Source organism: Peromyscus maniculatus, chromosome 21 (genome assembly GCF_049852395.1).
Source record: "Peromyscus maniculatus bairdii isolate BWxNUB_F1_BW_parent chromosome 21, HU_Pman_BW_mat_3.1, whole genome shotgun sequence".
NCBI lineage: Eukaryota > Metazoa > Chordata > Mammalia > Rodentia > Cricetidae > Peromyscus > Peromyscus maniculatus.
In genome coordinates, this window is record NC_134872.1 from 1,509,864 (window position 1) to 1,523,464 (window position 13,601).

The 13,601-nt window shown below is 43.5% G+C and overlaps 1 protein-coding gene across 1 annotated transcript; it reads right to left on the reverse strand.

Moving 5' to 3' along the window:
• Positions 1-8,366: 8,366 nt before the first annotated feature.
• Positions 8,367-11,338, reverse strand: LOC102917240 (class I histocompatibility antigen, Gogo-B*0101 alpha chain-like). The gene is made up of 6 exons (XM_076558054.1): positions 11,266-11,338; positions 10,756-10,998; positions 10,223-10,498; positions 9,410-9,685; positions 9,177-9,287; positions 8,367-8,371 (listed from the first exon to the last, which is right to left on the reverse strand). Exons 1-6 carry the CDS (start codon positions 11,336-11,338, stop codon positions 8,367-8,369), a joined length of 984 nt encoding a protein of 327 aa, XP_076414169.1.
• Positions 11,339-13,601: the final 2,263 nt, after the last annotated feature.

The window sequence follows — 13,601 nt, forward strand, 5'->3', positions numbered from 1 at the left end:
CATACATACCATGTCCAAGGAAGGCCATGGGTAGAAGTAGTAGGAACTGAGAAAGATAATGTACCAATGATAGATCTCTGATGATTTCCAATGCAAAAATTACCCCAGTGTCTCACTATGACACCAGGTGGCCCTCCACAGACCCTCAAGACCCAGACATGCAGCATAATACTTGGTACACCCATGGGGAACCTTCTGAACAATATCATACCATCTAAGTTATGGCCACCATTTAATATCTCTAAGATTAAGGCCCCAGGTGTGGTGGTATTGTGTTCCCCAAAATATTGTATACCCTAATAAACTTATCTGGGGTCAGACAACAGAAAAGCCACTAGATACTTAGGATAGGCAGTGGTAGCACACGCCCTTAATGCTAGCATTCTAGAGGCAGAAATCCATGAGTTCAAGGATATAGCCAAGCATGGTGACTCTTGCCTTTAATCCCAGAAAGCAATCTTTAATCCTAGGGAGTGATGGTAGAAAGCAGAAAGGTATATAATGCATGAGGACCAGAAACTAGAAGCATTTGGCTGGTTAAGCTTTTAGCTGGTTAAGCTTCAGGCTTTCAAGCAGCAGTTCAGCTGAGACCCATTCTGGATGAGGACTCAAGGCTTCCAGTTTGAGGAAACAAGACCAGCTGAGAAGTTCACCAGGTGAGGTTAGCTGTGGTTTGTTCTGTCTCTCTGATCTTCCAGTGTTCACCCCAATACTTGCCTCAGGTTTGATTTTATTAATAAGAACTTTTAAGACTCCTGCTACTTCTGGCGCCCAACGTTCGTGGTAGGAATTCATGAAAAAGCTGCTTTGCCTGTGGCCTTGTGGGCTCCAGCTCAGGCCCGAGCTACACTCAGCCGGTTGGGGTGGCAGATGCTAGTAGGATTTACTGAAGGAGGGAGAGGCAGGAGGATCCCGAGTTTGAGGCCAGCCTAGGAGGCTTGGGAGAAGCTTCAGCCCTGGGCTGAACCACAAACAGTGGTGGAACCATGGAGGCAAAAGCTACTGCTCTGAGTTGCTGGCTCCTTCTCATCGTGTTGGTGACTGTGGTGATGCTGCTACCTGGAACCAAGGGTTTACTGCTGCTTCTTCAGAGAAGAATTGTCAGGACCATCATGTTACAAGAAAGCATCAACAAAGGTCAGTTTGGAAAAGTTTTGCAAGACAAATGGTGGGGAGAAATTGCTGTGAAGATTTTCTCTTCTAGGGAAGATCATTCGTGGTTCCAAGAGAGAGACATTTATCAGACTGTGATTGCTCCAAACCACAGAGGAGGCACACACACACAAAAAAAAAAATCTGCAGGGAATGATGACCACGCCTAACAGCAACTGAAATCTTTGAAAAGATGGCAGGAGCCCACAATGACAATTCCACATGGACTGTGATGAAGCCATTAAGCTGATTAACACCACCAAAAGATTGACTTTGGACTACAAACTACTCAGGACAATTTGAGATGGCTAGCTGAGATGATCCAGCTGACAGACTACTTGGACAAGGACTTGTGACAAGCCCTGCACTTTCTAATTACGCAGTGCCTGGACAAATGATACAGGACTTGACAATTAACCCAAAAATTTTCTTTTCAGGATTCCCTAAAGATGCCTTTGCCCCTAGAAAGCAGGAAGTAATTTTAAGAAAACGACGCCCACATTCCCAAGAGGTGGGATGGGAGGTTTTTGGTCGTTTGAGTTATGGATATTGTCATTGTTTATGATGGTTGGTTACAAGTTGTTAATTGTTAATGATCAAGAAAGAAGCTAAACTGCCGGGCGGTGGTGGCGCACGCCTTTGATCCCAGCACTCGGGAGGCAGAGCCAGGCGGATCTCTGTGAGTTCAAGGCCAGCCTGGGCTACCAAGTGAGTTCCAGGAAAGGCGCAAAGCTACACAGAGAAACCCTGTCTCGAAAAACCAAAAAAAAAAAAAAAAAAAAAAAAAAAAAAAAAAAAAGAAAGAAGCTAAACAAGGAGATTAGATTCAGAGGTTTTGTTTAAGAAAAAGGAAAAAGAGAATATAGATTTGAGGTAGATAATTGACTCTACTCTGAGAAAAAGATAAAGAAATAATAAAATAACTGGGAAGATCACTGAATCTACACTAAAAAAAGGGTAAGATATAAAAATGACAAAAAGTAGATTACTGAATCTATTATGAAAAGAAAAAAACACTTTTAAAAAGGAATTACTTGTTTTAAATTGGATAAGTAATGAAATTTTTGAGTTTATCAAATGTTACTGGACTGTACATTGTTAATATATATAATGGAGTTTTTGACTGTATGTATTGCATATACTTATTAGTTTTTCTTGTATTAGTTATAAGCTTTTTTTTTTTTTTGGTTTTTCGAGACAGGGTTTCTCTGCGTAGTTTTGCGCCTTTCCTGGAGCTCACTTGGTAGCCCAGGCTGGCCTCGAACTCACAGCGATCCGCCTGGCTCTGCCTCCCGAGTGCTGGGATTAAAGGCGTGCGCCACCACCGCCTGGCATTATAAGCTTTTTTTAATTTTTGACAAAAAGAGAGAAAATGGGGTGGTATTGTATTCCCCAAAATATTGTGTACTCTAATAAACTTATCTGGGATTAGACAACAGAAAAGCCACTAGATACTTAGGATACGCAGTGGTAGCACACGCCTTTAATCCTAGCATTCCAGAGGCAGAAATCCATCTGTTCAAGGATATAGCCAAGCATGGTGACTCACGCCTTTAATCTCAGAAAGCAAACCTTTAATCCCAGGAAGTGATGATAGAAAGCAGAAAGGTACATAAGGCGTGAGGACCAGAAACTAGAAGCATTTGGCTGGTTAAGCTTTCAGGCTTTGAAGCAGCACAGTTCAACTGAGACGCATTCTAGATGAGGACTCAGAGGCTTCCAGTTTGAGGAAACAAGATCAGCTGAGAAGTTGGCCAGGTGAGGTTAGCTGTGGTTTGTTCTGTCTCTCTGATCTTCCAGTGTTCACCCCAATACTTGCCTCAGGTTTGATTTTGTTAGTTAGAAATTTTAAGATTCATGCTGTACCCGGGTATGCTCAGCCTTGTGATTTTCTTGGATCCTATGTCGATGTGACCAACTCTTGCCACATCTCTGTCCCTACAGTCATCATTGCTTAGTTCTGATCTTATATCAGTGTCATAGTTTGAGTCTGTCACCTGGGGCAGCTCCCATGGCTGTATAGCTATTGTATGCCTGCAGGGAAATAGGCAGCATCAGATGTGCAGAAGGAGGGAGACTTCCTCTACCTAAGTTGTCCCTCCCTGCTGACTCTAAGGGCTGTGAGGTCAGATGTGGATCAGGTTTCAGCACTTGTCCAGAGGCTTGGTGCTGTGTCCAGGTGTAAAGGGGGCTCTAGAACTTGCTGGAGGAAGGTATCCAGGCCTGAGCTGGATAGAATGTCTCACATACATGGGAGAGAACATCTCCACCACATGAACAAGAAACCTGCCTTTCATTGTCTAGGATCCTCTTTTAGGAGGTCTGCTTCTTAGATTTACCCCTAGTTAGTGCTGGAGAATCTACCAAATGCCCAACCCTGTTCCAGAACCTGGAATCCAGCAAAGAGCAGTATCATGGACTGGGATTGGAAGTGTGGCTTAGGTTTTAAAAATGCTAACTGCATTGACAGTGGACCTGAGTTCATTTCCAAACATCAAGAAAGTGCTCTTCACAACCTCCTGGAACTCTTGATCCATGGGATTTGATGTCCTCTCCTAGATACACCTCCAATCTATTGGCATGTACTATACACACACAAACATACCCATTAGTAAAAACTAAAACTAAACCATAAACCACTGCCCTCTGTCAAAAACAAGTTTGGGTAACAGTGAAGGTGTCATACAAGCCCAGCAGCAGTTTGTGTTAGTCTGCTTTTCAATTACTGTGACAAATATCCATGAAGAAATTCAACTTGAGGAAAAAGAAGTTTTCTTCATGTGACAACTCCCAGGTCATGTTCTATCACTGAGGTAGTTAGAGCAGGAACTCAAGGGAGGAACTTGAAACTGGAACTTAAATAAAATCCTTGGAGAATGCTGCTTATTGGCTTGTTCAGACTCCACTGGACACAATACAGGATCAAATTTCCAGCCCTTTGCAGCATGAAGAATGAGTTAGGCCATTCTACACGAATCATTAATCAAGAAAATGTCCTATGGATTTGACTGCAGGCAATCTGGTGGAAGCATTTTATCAATTGGGGTTCCTCCTTCCAGATCATTTAGCTTGGGTCAAATAAACAAAACTAACTGGAAGTAGGGACATAGCTCCAATGATAATATCCCCTGTAGAGTCAACTGTCTGCTCACTTGGTCACTACTGATGGTGCTCTTGGAAAACTTTTAAAGCTTCCTGAATAAGAGCCTAGCTGGACGAATCCTTCACATCCTGAAAATCTTTTCTCACAGCTGACAGCTCACCTTCACAGTAAGGCTATGCTAAACACTCAATAAAACACTCACCCAACCTGTCCCATGACCAGGTGGTGCATCACCAATAGCCTGCCACTGTCTCCTCCTGTATGAACACTGTCCTTTGTGACTCTAGAGAGTGTCTCTCTCCTTTTTCCACATAACATGTGCAACTGAAGGCTGCTTTGCAGTCTGAGACTGCTTGTAGTTCTCCAGTGGTTTCTACATGGAAACATTTCCTATTTCTCAGTGATAACCCTCAACAAATGTCAGTTAGATTCCATGATCACTGCAGAGTCCAGTTTTCCACTGGGAGAGTGTAGTTGAGTTAAGGCAGAAATGCAGATTATGGGATGGTGAACACCAGCCTGTCTGAGCCCTTGGTCCTCTGTGCAGAGACTCTTTCCCTCTCAAACTCGGAACTCACATAGATGGTTTTGGGTCAAAGATACAGGTCCAGGAGTAGCAGCTGAAAAGTGTGGGGTCAGGGGGTCCCTCCTGCTTTATAAGTGGAGTCTGAATCAGTGCTGGTCTCTCTTCACTTTAGGACCCTGATCTGGTTTAGGCTGATGGACTTCTCTAAGAATCATCAATAGAAGAGAGAAAAGGAATAATATTAGTCATGTAAGGAAAAGAAGAACTCCTGGAAATCATGAATCCCTACAACCCAACTCCTAGCCCAGATCTTTGTCTTGGTATCCCTGAAGCAGTGTCTAGAGACAACTTAATTCACCCTGATCCCTGTCCTGGCCTTGGTCAAAATGTTCTTCTGATTCCGAACACAGTGGGCAATATGTCAGCTATGCTAGAGCATTTTGATCTCAATACGTCTACACACATTTAGAAATTATATGAAACTAAATGGTAAACATGCCTATGTGGCTTATATAAATCTATACTGACTGTCATAGGAACTGAGTATTTTGAAAATATTATTTCCTTAGTTTATTGAAGATAATGTCAAATAATAGCAATCTGGGGTCAGAAGTTGTACTTGAGGATCGAAGCACATTTGTACCTATCATTGGGGATATGCAGGGCTTGGGAACTCTGATTTTCATGATTGTCCTTAGGAGACAATCATGTCAGAGACACCACTCCAGTTCTACTAGCAGAACTGAGATCTCAGACACTTTGGGAATTTGTGGCCATTGCTCTAGGTAACTCTCTTTTCCTACCCCCTGTCCTCAGGACCAATGTGCTCCATTCACTGCATTGGAGGCTTTATCTCAGGAGTCATTTCTTTGTCAGAATGGTTTGTGTTCCTAGTAGCATCTTTGAGGCCAGGCCTGGATACTTTGTTGTTGGTGCAGTGTAGCATGAATCTTAAAAGTTCTTATTAATAAAATCAAACCTGAAGCTAGTTATTGGGGTGAACACTGGAAGATCAGAGAGACAGAACAAGCCACAGCTAACTTCACCTGGCCTATTTCTCAGCTGATCCTGTTTCATCAGACTAGGAGCTTCTGAGTCCTTATCCAAGTGGATCTCAGCTGAATTGTGCTGCTCGAAAGCCTGAAAGCTTAACCAGCCAAATGCTTCAAGTTTCTGGTCTTCAACCTTACATATCTTTCCCTTTCTGCTGTCACTCCCTGAGATTAAAGGCGTGAGTCACCATGCTTGGCTGTATCGTTGAACACATAGATTTCTGCCTCTGCAATGCTAGAATTAAAGGCATGTGCTACCACTGCCTATCCTCATGTTTAATATTGTGGCTGTTCTGTCTCTGACCCCAGATAAATTTATTAGGGTGCACAATATTTTGGGGAACACAATACCACCACATTGTAGTGTGAAGACAACCCCAAACTCTCCTCCAGTTTGGACCCTGGTACAAGATATATTAGCCAGGATGTTAGGGTACTATGGATGCTGAAAGGAATCAGCAGGATAGAGAAGAAAGAGAGATGTAAACTCTGCCCACATGTAGAAATGAGAGGACTAGGACACTGATACTTAGAATGCGGGATACGGGGAAGATGAGCTCACATGTCCTCTCTTGGACAGAGGATTGCTGCCATGTCCTGTTGTTGAAGGACTCTGGAGTTTGCTGGGAAATGTGCTCCTGGCCTGAGGCAGGAATCTGTTCCACAGACACAACTGCAGGAAGATCCCCATCACATGCTTCAGAAACCTGACTTTCCTGTCCTGTTCCCCTCTTTAGGGGCTCTGCTCCTAGTACTGCTTAACAAGAGTTAGAGAATCTGCCATGTGCATTTCCTCTGGGATCCAGAGAAGCACACAAGAGACAATGCTCAACTGTGCCTTAGGACCACAAGCACACTCTCCCTTGTTTAATGTTCTATTGGAACTGGAGCAGAATCTGTGCCCCCACCCAGGCATTGTAAAATCGTATCTAGACTGCCAATTAATTTAGTTTTACAGACAATACTATTGATTTTATCTACACTTTACTCTTTTTTTTCTTTTCTTTTTTCTTGGTTTTCTGAGACAGGGTTTCTCTGTGTAGCTTTGCGCCTTACCTGGAACTCACTTGGTAGCCCAGGCTGGCCTCGAACTCACAGAGATCTGCCGGGCTCTGCCTCCCGAGTGCTGGGATCAAAGGTGTGCGCCACCAACGCCCGTCTACACCTTTACTCTTAATCTCTCCTCTCCTACCCTCTCTGTAGATAGGTTTTAACATAGGATTCTTTATTTCAATTTGAAGGGTTTCCATTTTCATTGAAAGTGATTGAGTGCTCTAAAATCTTATGCGTATGCTTTATGTAACTACTATGAAATCCTCTAGAGACTTAAGCAGTTCATCCTCAGATATTGCCCAATTTATATATTTATATATTTGTATATTTATATATTTATATATTCCACTTCTCTTTCTTTACCTACTTCCTGTCTGAAATTCAAATACTTAGTTGAGATTTCTGTAGAATGGCATTAACATAGTCATCTTTGTCCATCCCTTATAATATTACTTTTTTAATTCATTCATTTATTTATTAGATTTTAATGACCTCCATTAGAGACAGGGTCTCTGTGTATAACCCAGGTTGATCTTGAAGAGTCAAAAACTTCTCTTGGCAGAGCTCCTCCTGCTGGTATTACTGGCATATTATAGCCCCTAGAGCTGTCAGAAACCAGGCTTGGACTCTAACTAATTTGGTGAGAACACCACACACATAATTTGGACAATGACAAAACATTCCCTACTTGTGTCAGTGAATGTCCGATACAGAAGACAATGACACCTGACACAAATACAGAATTGAGAACAAATGTAATTCCTTTAGAAGCATGAACCTAAAGATCTCTTAACGGAATATCAGACTCAAGCCTGAACAGGCTGACCGCCATCATGAAAGAACAGCACAGACACTGGACACAGCCTAAGAAAGGCCTGAGATCCTTTGTTCACAGGTCCTGGTGAACAGGTTTATTGAGAGAAAAGGGATGAGGAGCTAGCAAGATGACACAGGAGGGAAGGGAATATGTGAGAGCCCAGGGTGGAAGGATCAACAATTGTGCACACACCTGCCTCACGTGTCTCCACACAGCCTTCAACTTCAGGAGAGGTAATGGAGTTAGCACAGCACACATGATTCCATAAGGTTAGGAGACTTTATTTTCTCTATCAGGTTTCATGCATTGTTAGTTCAGCAAATCAAATACCCACTCTGAAGGAAGCACAACCATAAAAATGCTTAATTTCAAAAAAAAATGAATGAAGTTGTAGCTCAGAGGAAACTAAAGACAGGCATGGAGGTTTGCCAGCCCAGGCTCTGTTGGAGCAGCAATGATGACTGGGGAAGGAATAGTGATCAGTGTGTAGATGGGACTTATTGCTGCTCAGGGCAGGGCTGAACTCATCACCTATTTACACTCTGCTTTCAGGAGACAGACACATAGTCACAGTCAGATGCAGGAAGAGAAGTCATCAGTTCTTGAAGCCACAGTGGGAAAAGAGAAAACAGAATAAATCCTGTTAGGCTCAGTCCAGCTCTCTTATCCTGTAAAAGAGAAAAACAAGCAAGAAATTCAGATCAGTGTCTTCAATGGTGACATTCAGAACATCTCATCACACACTCAGACTGTCCCAATCCCAGGAGTGAACACAACCCAAAGTTCTATCCTCTGACCTCTCCCTGTCCCACACCAGGCTCTTTAGGGTGTCACTTTTTAAAGCTGAAACAGAAGGCTGGACATTACAGAAACTTTACCTCCCAGTGGAAAGTGATACAAGAGCAGACCAAAGCCTCTGAAGATGGCACTAAATGAGGAAGTACGGGCTGCCTGAGAACCTCCATGGCTCCTGTATACACTGCCAAGAGTGTCTCAGGGAAGAGACCCTAGTACAATGGCTGGCAAGTCTGAACAAGGCTGCCTCACCATTTACCCTTGGAAATAATCCCTTTTACTAGAGGTCATGGAAGCAACAGGATTAAGAAGCCTAGAGGTATCTCCTGGTCCTTATCAGAGAAGTTTCTAGAACTGTGACTACAGATCCAGAGAAAGATGGGGAAACCTGATAGTAGATTGAACATGAGGAGGACGAATTGGACTGGATATGTGTTCTAAGTAGGGACCTTTGCATCTGACCTCTGACAGCTGAGGATCAGGTTTCTGCAACCTCTATCACTGCAGTGAAGAATCTGTTCATTATTTCCTTCAAAATAGAGTTAATGTCAGCACATCAGCACAAGACTGAATAAGCAACTGTGTGGAGGAGTCTTTGCTCTCCTGTGGCAGGGCACACTCTCAGCTGGACTTGATATTCCCATGGAGACTTGAACTCAGACCCTGCCCTTTCCTTACCTTTAGTCCTCCTCTTCCATATCAGAAAAGTCACCACAGCTCCCACAAGCACAGCTCCAAGAACCAGGCCAGTAACAATTGGCATGATGAGGACAGAGGGCTGAGGAGGCTCTGACAGAGAATGGAAAGAACAGTAAGGTCTCTGACCTTCAGGTTCAGTCATGACCCTAGTCCAGTTTGGCCAAAGGACACCCACTCATGTGACAGGCTCAGTGATCACACCTACATCTTACCCCATCTCACAGTAATAGGCTCAGGCAGCCCCTCATGGTACACATGGCATGTGTATCTCTGCTCCTCCCCGGAAGGCACCACCACAGCTGCCCACTTCTGGAAGGTTCCATCTCCTGCAGGTCTGGTCTCTATCACATCCATGTCCATAGTCTGGTTGCTCCCATCTCTCTGCCAGGTTACATTGATTATAGTATGATAGAATTTCATGGCCCAGCACCTTAGAGTAATTTTCCCATCATCTCTGACCTCATGGGTCACATGTATTTTTGGGATATCTGATGGGAATAAATTGGAAAATTGAGGCTTTTTCATTCTTCCTAAAGATCCTATGCAACCTTATTTTGAATGGGTGGAACAACGCTAAAAGGAGATATTCAGATCCCACATATCAGCATAATCTCAGAATAAAATGGGATAATCTATTTCTTTGGAAAGATTCAGAATCAGCATTAGCCAGCACAGAGCAGGAGACTTCTGTGAATACGGACTTCTGGTTTTGACTGGATGGTAATTGAGACTCAGCGACACTGGACTCAGACCTCCAAATTACTTGGACAGTGAACAGGCATGACAGAGATCATGGTTCACGAGGCAAATGGAAGGGAAATGCTGCTTAATTGACAGAGTGATCTATCCCAAGAGAAGGCTTAGACCTATCAAAGTCACTCTCTCTTATTGAATTAGGAAACCCATGACACTCTTCCCCCTTTGATTCAAGACTGAGTTAGTCTTCAGCTTCTCACTGAGGAGGAGGAATCCTCAGGGGACAGGGGCTCCAGTCTCAGAGCAGATGTGGCAGTTTCTTTCCTTACCTGTTCTCAGCAAAATCTCCTTCCCATGCTGCAACATTGGGACAAGAAACTGCACACATTTACACACTAGTAATTTCTTCACCTCTTTTACAAAATCTGACTCGTTCCACTCGTGGCTCAGGTTAGCGGCAGCTTTGCCAACTGTCAGCCAAGTGCTCCTGTTCACAGTCAGCATAAGGACATCACTGGGTTCAAGGAAAAATTTAAATTGTCCATCTCCGTAGTACCCTCCAGGCAGTACGTCACAGGCCATCAGGATCTTGAGTGTATGATATCCTGTCCAAGACCCAACTCTCAGCCAAGCTCACAGGACCAGGTCCCACGGGGCCCTCCTGTGTCTGAGTCCCTCCAACATGTACTTTGTAAATGGCCACATTTAGCTTAAATTGTACAAAACACCAGGTCAGTTACCCATGCTCTCTTTACCCTAGTCTACACGGGTCCCATTTACTGGAGTAAATCTTGGATATGGGGAACTGGAGCAAACCCGTTGCAAGCTTGAAATTAAGGATTTCTGATTCGGGTTAACTCACCACCTTCATTTTCATTGTAGACGTAAAGCATTTTCTTCATAATATCCTTGTAGGTATCCACTGTGTTTAGGATGTCCTGTGTCCTCTTCTCCCAATACTCCGGGTCCTGCTGATCCACCCATGGTGCACAGTGCTCCAGTCTTGGAGTCTCTGCTCTGCTGTTGAATCTCTCAACATGAAGATCATCCAAGTAGACCTCAAATATGAATTGGGGCTCCAGGAGGTGAGGCCCGGTGATGAGAGCTTGCAAAAAGCTCAGAGAGTGTGAACCTAGGTGCAGTGGGCCTTTAGATCTAGAGCACCCCAAGTAGTTCCCTATGAAGCTCCCCACATTGCTCCCAGGGGAGCAGGGAAAAGGGGACAGGGGTTATAATATAAAATAAACCAGGGACCAGAAGGTCTTGCCTGGGCTAGGCAAGAGACAGAATTTCCTGTGTTGCATCACCAGGGGTGGAGTCCTTTTTTCTCCCAGATTAGGTCCTTTCCCTCCTGACACCCACACTCACTCACCCTTTGGATTTCTGGTCAGGGCCAGGTTGGCCAGGAGCAGCAGAAGGAGAGCCTCTCGAACAAAGGTCTTCATCCTGCTTGAAGAGTGGACACTGAGTCTCTGCTCGTCTCTGTTCATTTTATAATCATGATATGGATGAGGCTGATTGGCTTCTCTAAGAATTCCCAATGGTAGTGATAGAGAGCATTATGGAAGAGGAACCTCTAGGGCCCTATTTCCCCAGCTCAGATCCAGCTCTGGGACTTTGGACTCTAAGAGACGTGTATAGGGACAAGTTGCTTACCCTGGTTGTTGTCCACCTCATCCTGGTCAAAATATCCTTCTGAGTACAGCCCAGAGGCCATTGAGCCAGCATTTCTCACACTGAGATGTCAGGATGTCTAGAGACTTAGATATTGATTGACTCTCAAAGGTATTTATGCTTGTGTGGATTATATCAATCCCTGTCACTGTGGTAGGAACTGAGAATTTTAAAACATTTCTTCATTGAACATTAATGACAAAGTGCATGTAAGCAAAATGTCAACAAAAATTAATGACTGTTTTCCAAAATACAATGATATGGTGAAACAAATGGATGTTGACATGCCTGCCTATATTATCCTCCCCTCTCCCACTTGACATATCTTGGCTTCTGATTCTCCTCCTTAGCTTTTTAGTTTTATGTATACTGTATGTATCTTCTCAAAAAGGTACATGAAAAATAGTTTTAAGATTTATTCTTATTTTTTGTTCATAATTATATTTGTCTGTGTATGGATGTGTGAGTTTGGGAGTACAGCAGTCTGTGGAGGCCAGAATCAGCTATAGGTAACCCTTCAAGGGAGGAACAAAAGGTTGTGATCTCCCAGACTTCTAGGACTCCAACAGTGGATATCTACACAGTTAAGCCATCTCTCCATACTCAAAGGATAGTGTTTTTATTAACATCTTCAAATTATTTGACTTTTACCCATTTTTTTTAGGTTGGCCTAGAAGTCATAGTCATCCACATGTCTCAGTCCCCTGAGAAATGAGAGAATCCATGTACCACCATACCGGGCTCAGTGTAGATTTTTATCTTTTATATTGCACAAGGTTCATTCAGGTGTTACTTACATTGTGGAACTCAAAACATCAAAGAATCCTTCATAGATTGCTACATCCATTTTCATAGGAGAATCGAATTCATTGAGTTATTAAATTTTACTTTTCAAAATTAGAATAATATTGATCAAATTCATTGATGTTCATATTTCTTAACAAATTTTTATTCTAAATAATGGGTACAGATTGAGTGTAGAATTTTCCTTATTTACTTTACAACTCTGATAGCTAGGATGATGCTCACTGGCTTTTCTAAGAATTTACAATGTGAGTGACAGAGTCCTGAAATGTCATGGATAGATTAAGGAATAAAAGCAAGAGCCCCAGAGCCCTGATTCTCCACCACAGATCCATCTCTGTGCCCTGGTATCCTAGGAGCAGTGTCTGGGGACAAGTTGCTTACCCTGATACTTGTAATTGCCCTGTTGACAATATCATTCTGAGTCTTAGCCCAGATGTTGATATGGATGACAGAATCAAGGAAGCAAAGGAATCAAAAGACCTAGGTCTACCACTGAAGCATCCACCTCTAGTTCCTGATCTGGAGTTCACTGGCTTCACTATTATGTTATGGTTCTTTCATGGCCACCACAGTCCACCTTCAATACTCCTTGGCTTCCTGGTGATCTTATCTCACAGATGTATGAGGGAGGCAAAATATCAGGATGGGACGTTATCATACAGTCCATGTCCTCAGAGAACATAGAGGAGATGAGGCAGGAGCTGAGTAGGATAAAGTGCTATTGACAGAACTCTAAAGATTCCCAGCTCAGACATTGTGGCAATATCTCCACATGACACAAGGCTGAGCCCTCTACAGATACCTAAACCCAGGCATGAAACACAATATTCTGGACACCCATGTGGGACCTACTAAACACATGATATTACCCAACTTGGGAGTGAAATGGCCACCATTCCATATCTGTGCGACTTAGGACCCAGGTGTCTTTTCTAATAACCTCCCTTTTACTGAGTCCTATTCTGAGCTGGCCTCCCGTGCCTCTAATGTGTCCACAGGGCCATTATTTTTCTCTCTGCTTTACTCTTGGTGCCAGAATCTGAGGCTGTGCGATGGGGTAAGCCACATGGTTGTATAACTGTGACTTCGGCCGGGTGAGATATGGAAAACAATAGAAATCCTGGATGGTGAAGACTCCCTGTACCTGAGATCCCCCCCCCCCCGGCCCCCTGTCTACAGAGGCTGTGAGGTCAGATGTGGCTCAGATTTTATCTCCATAGACTTGGT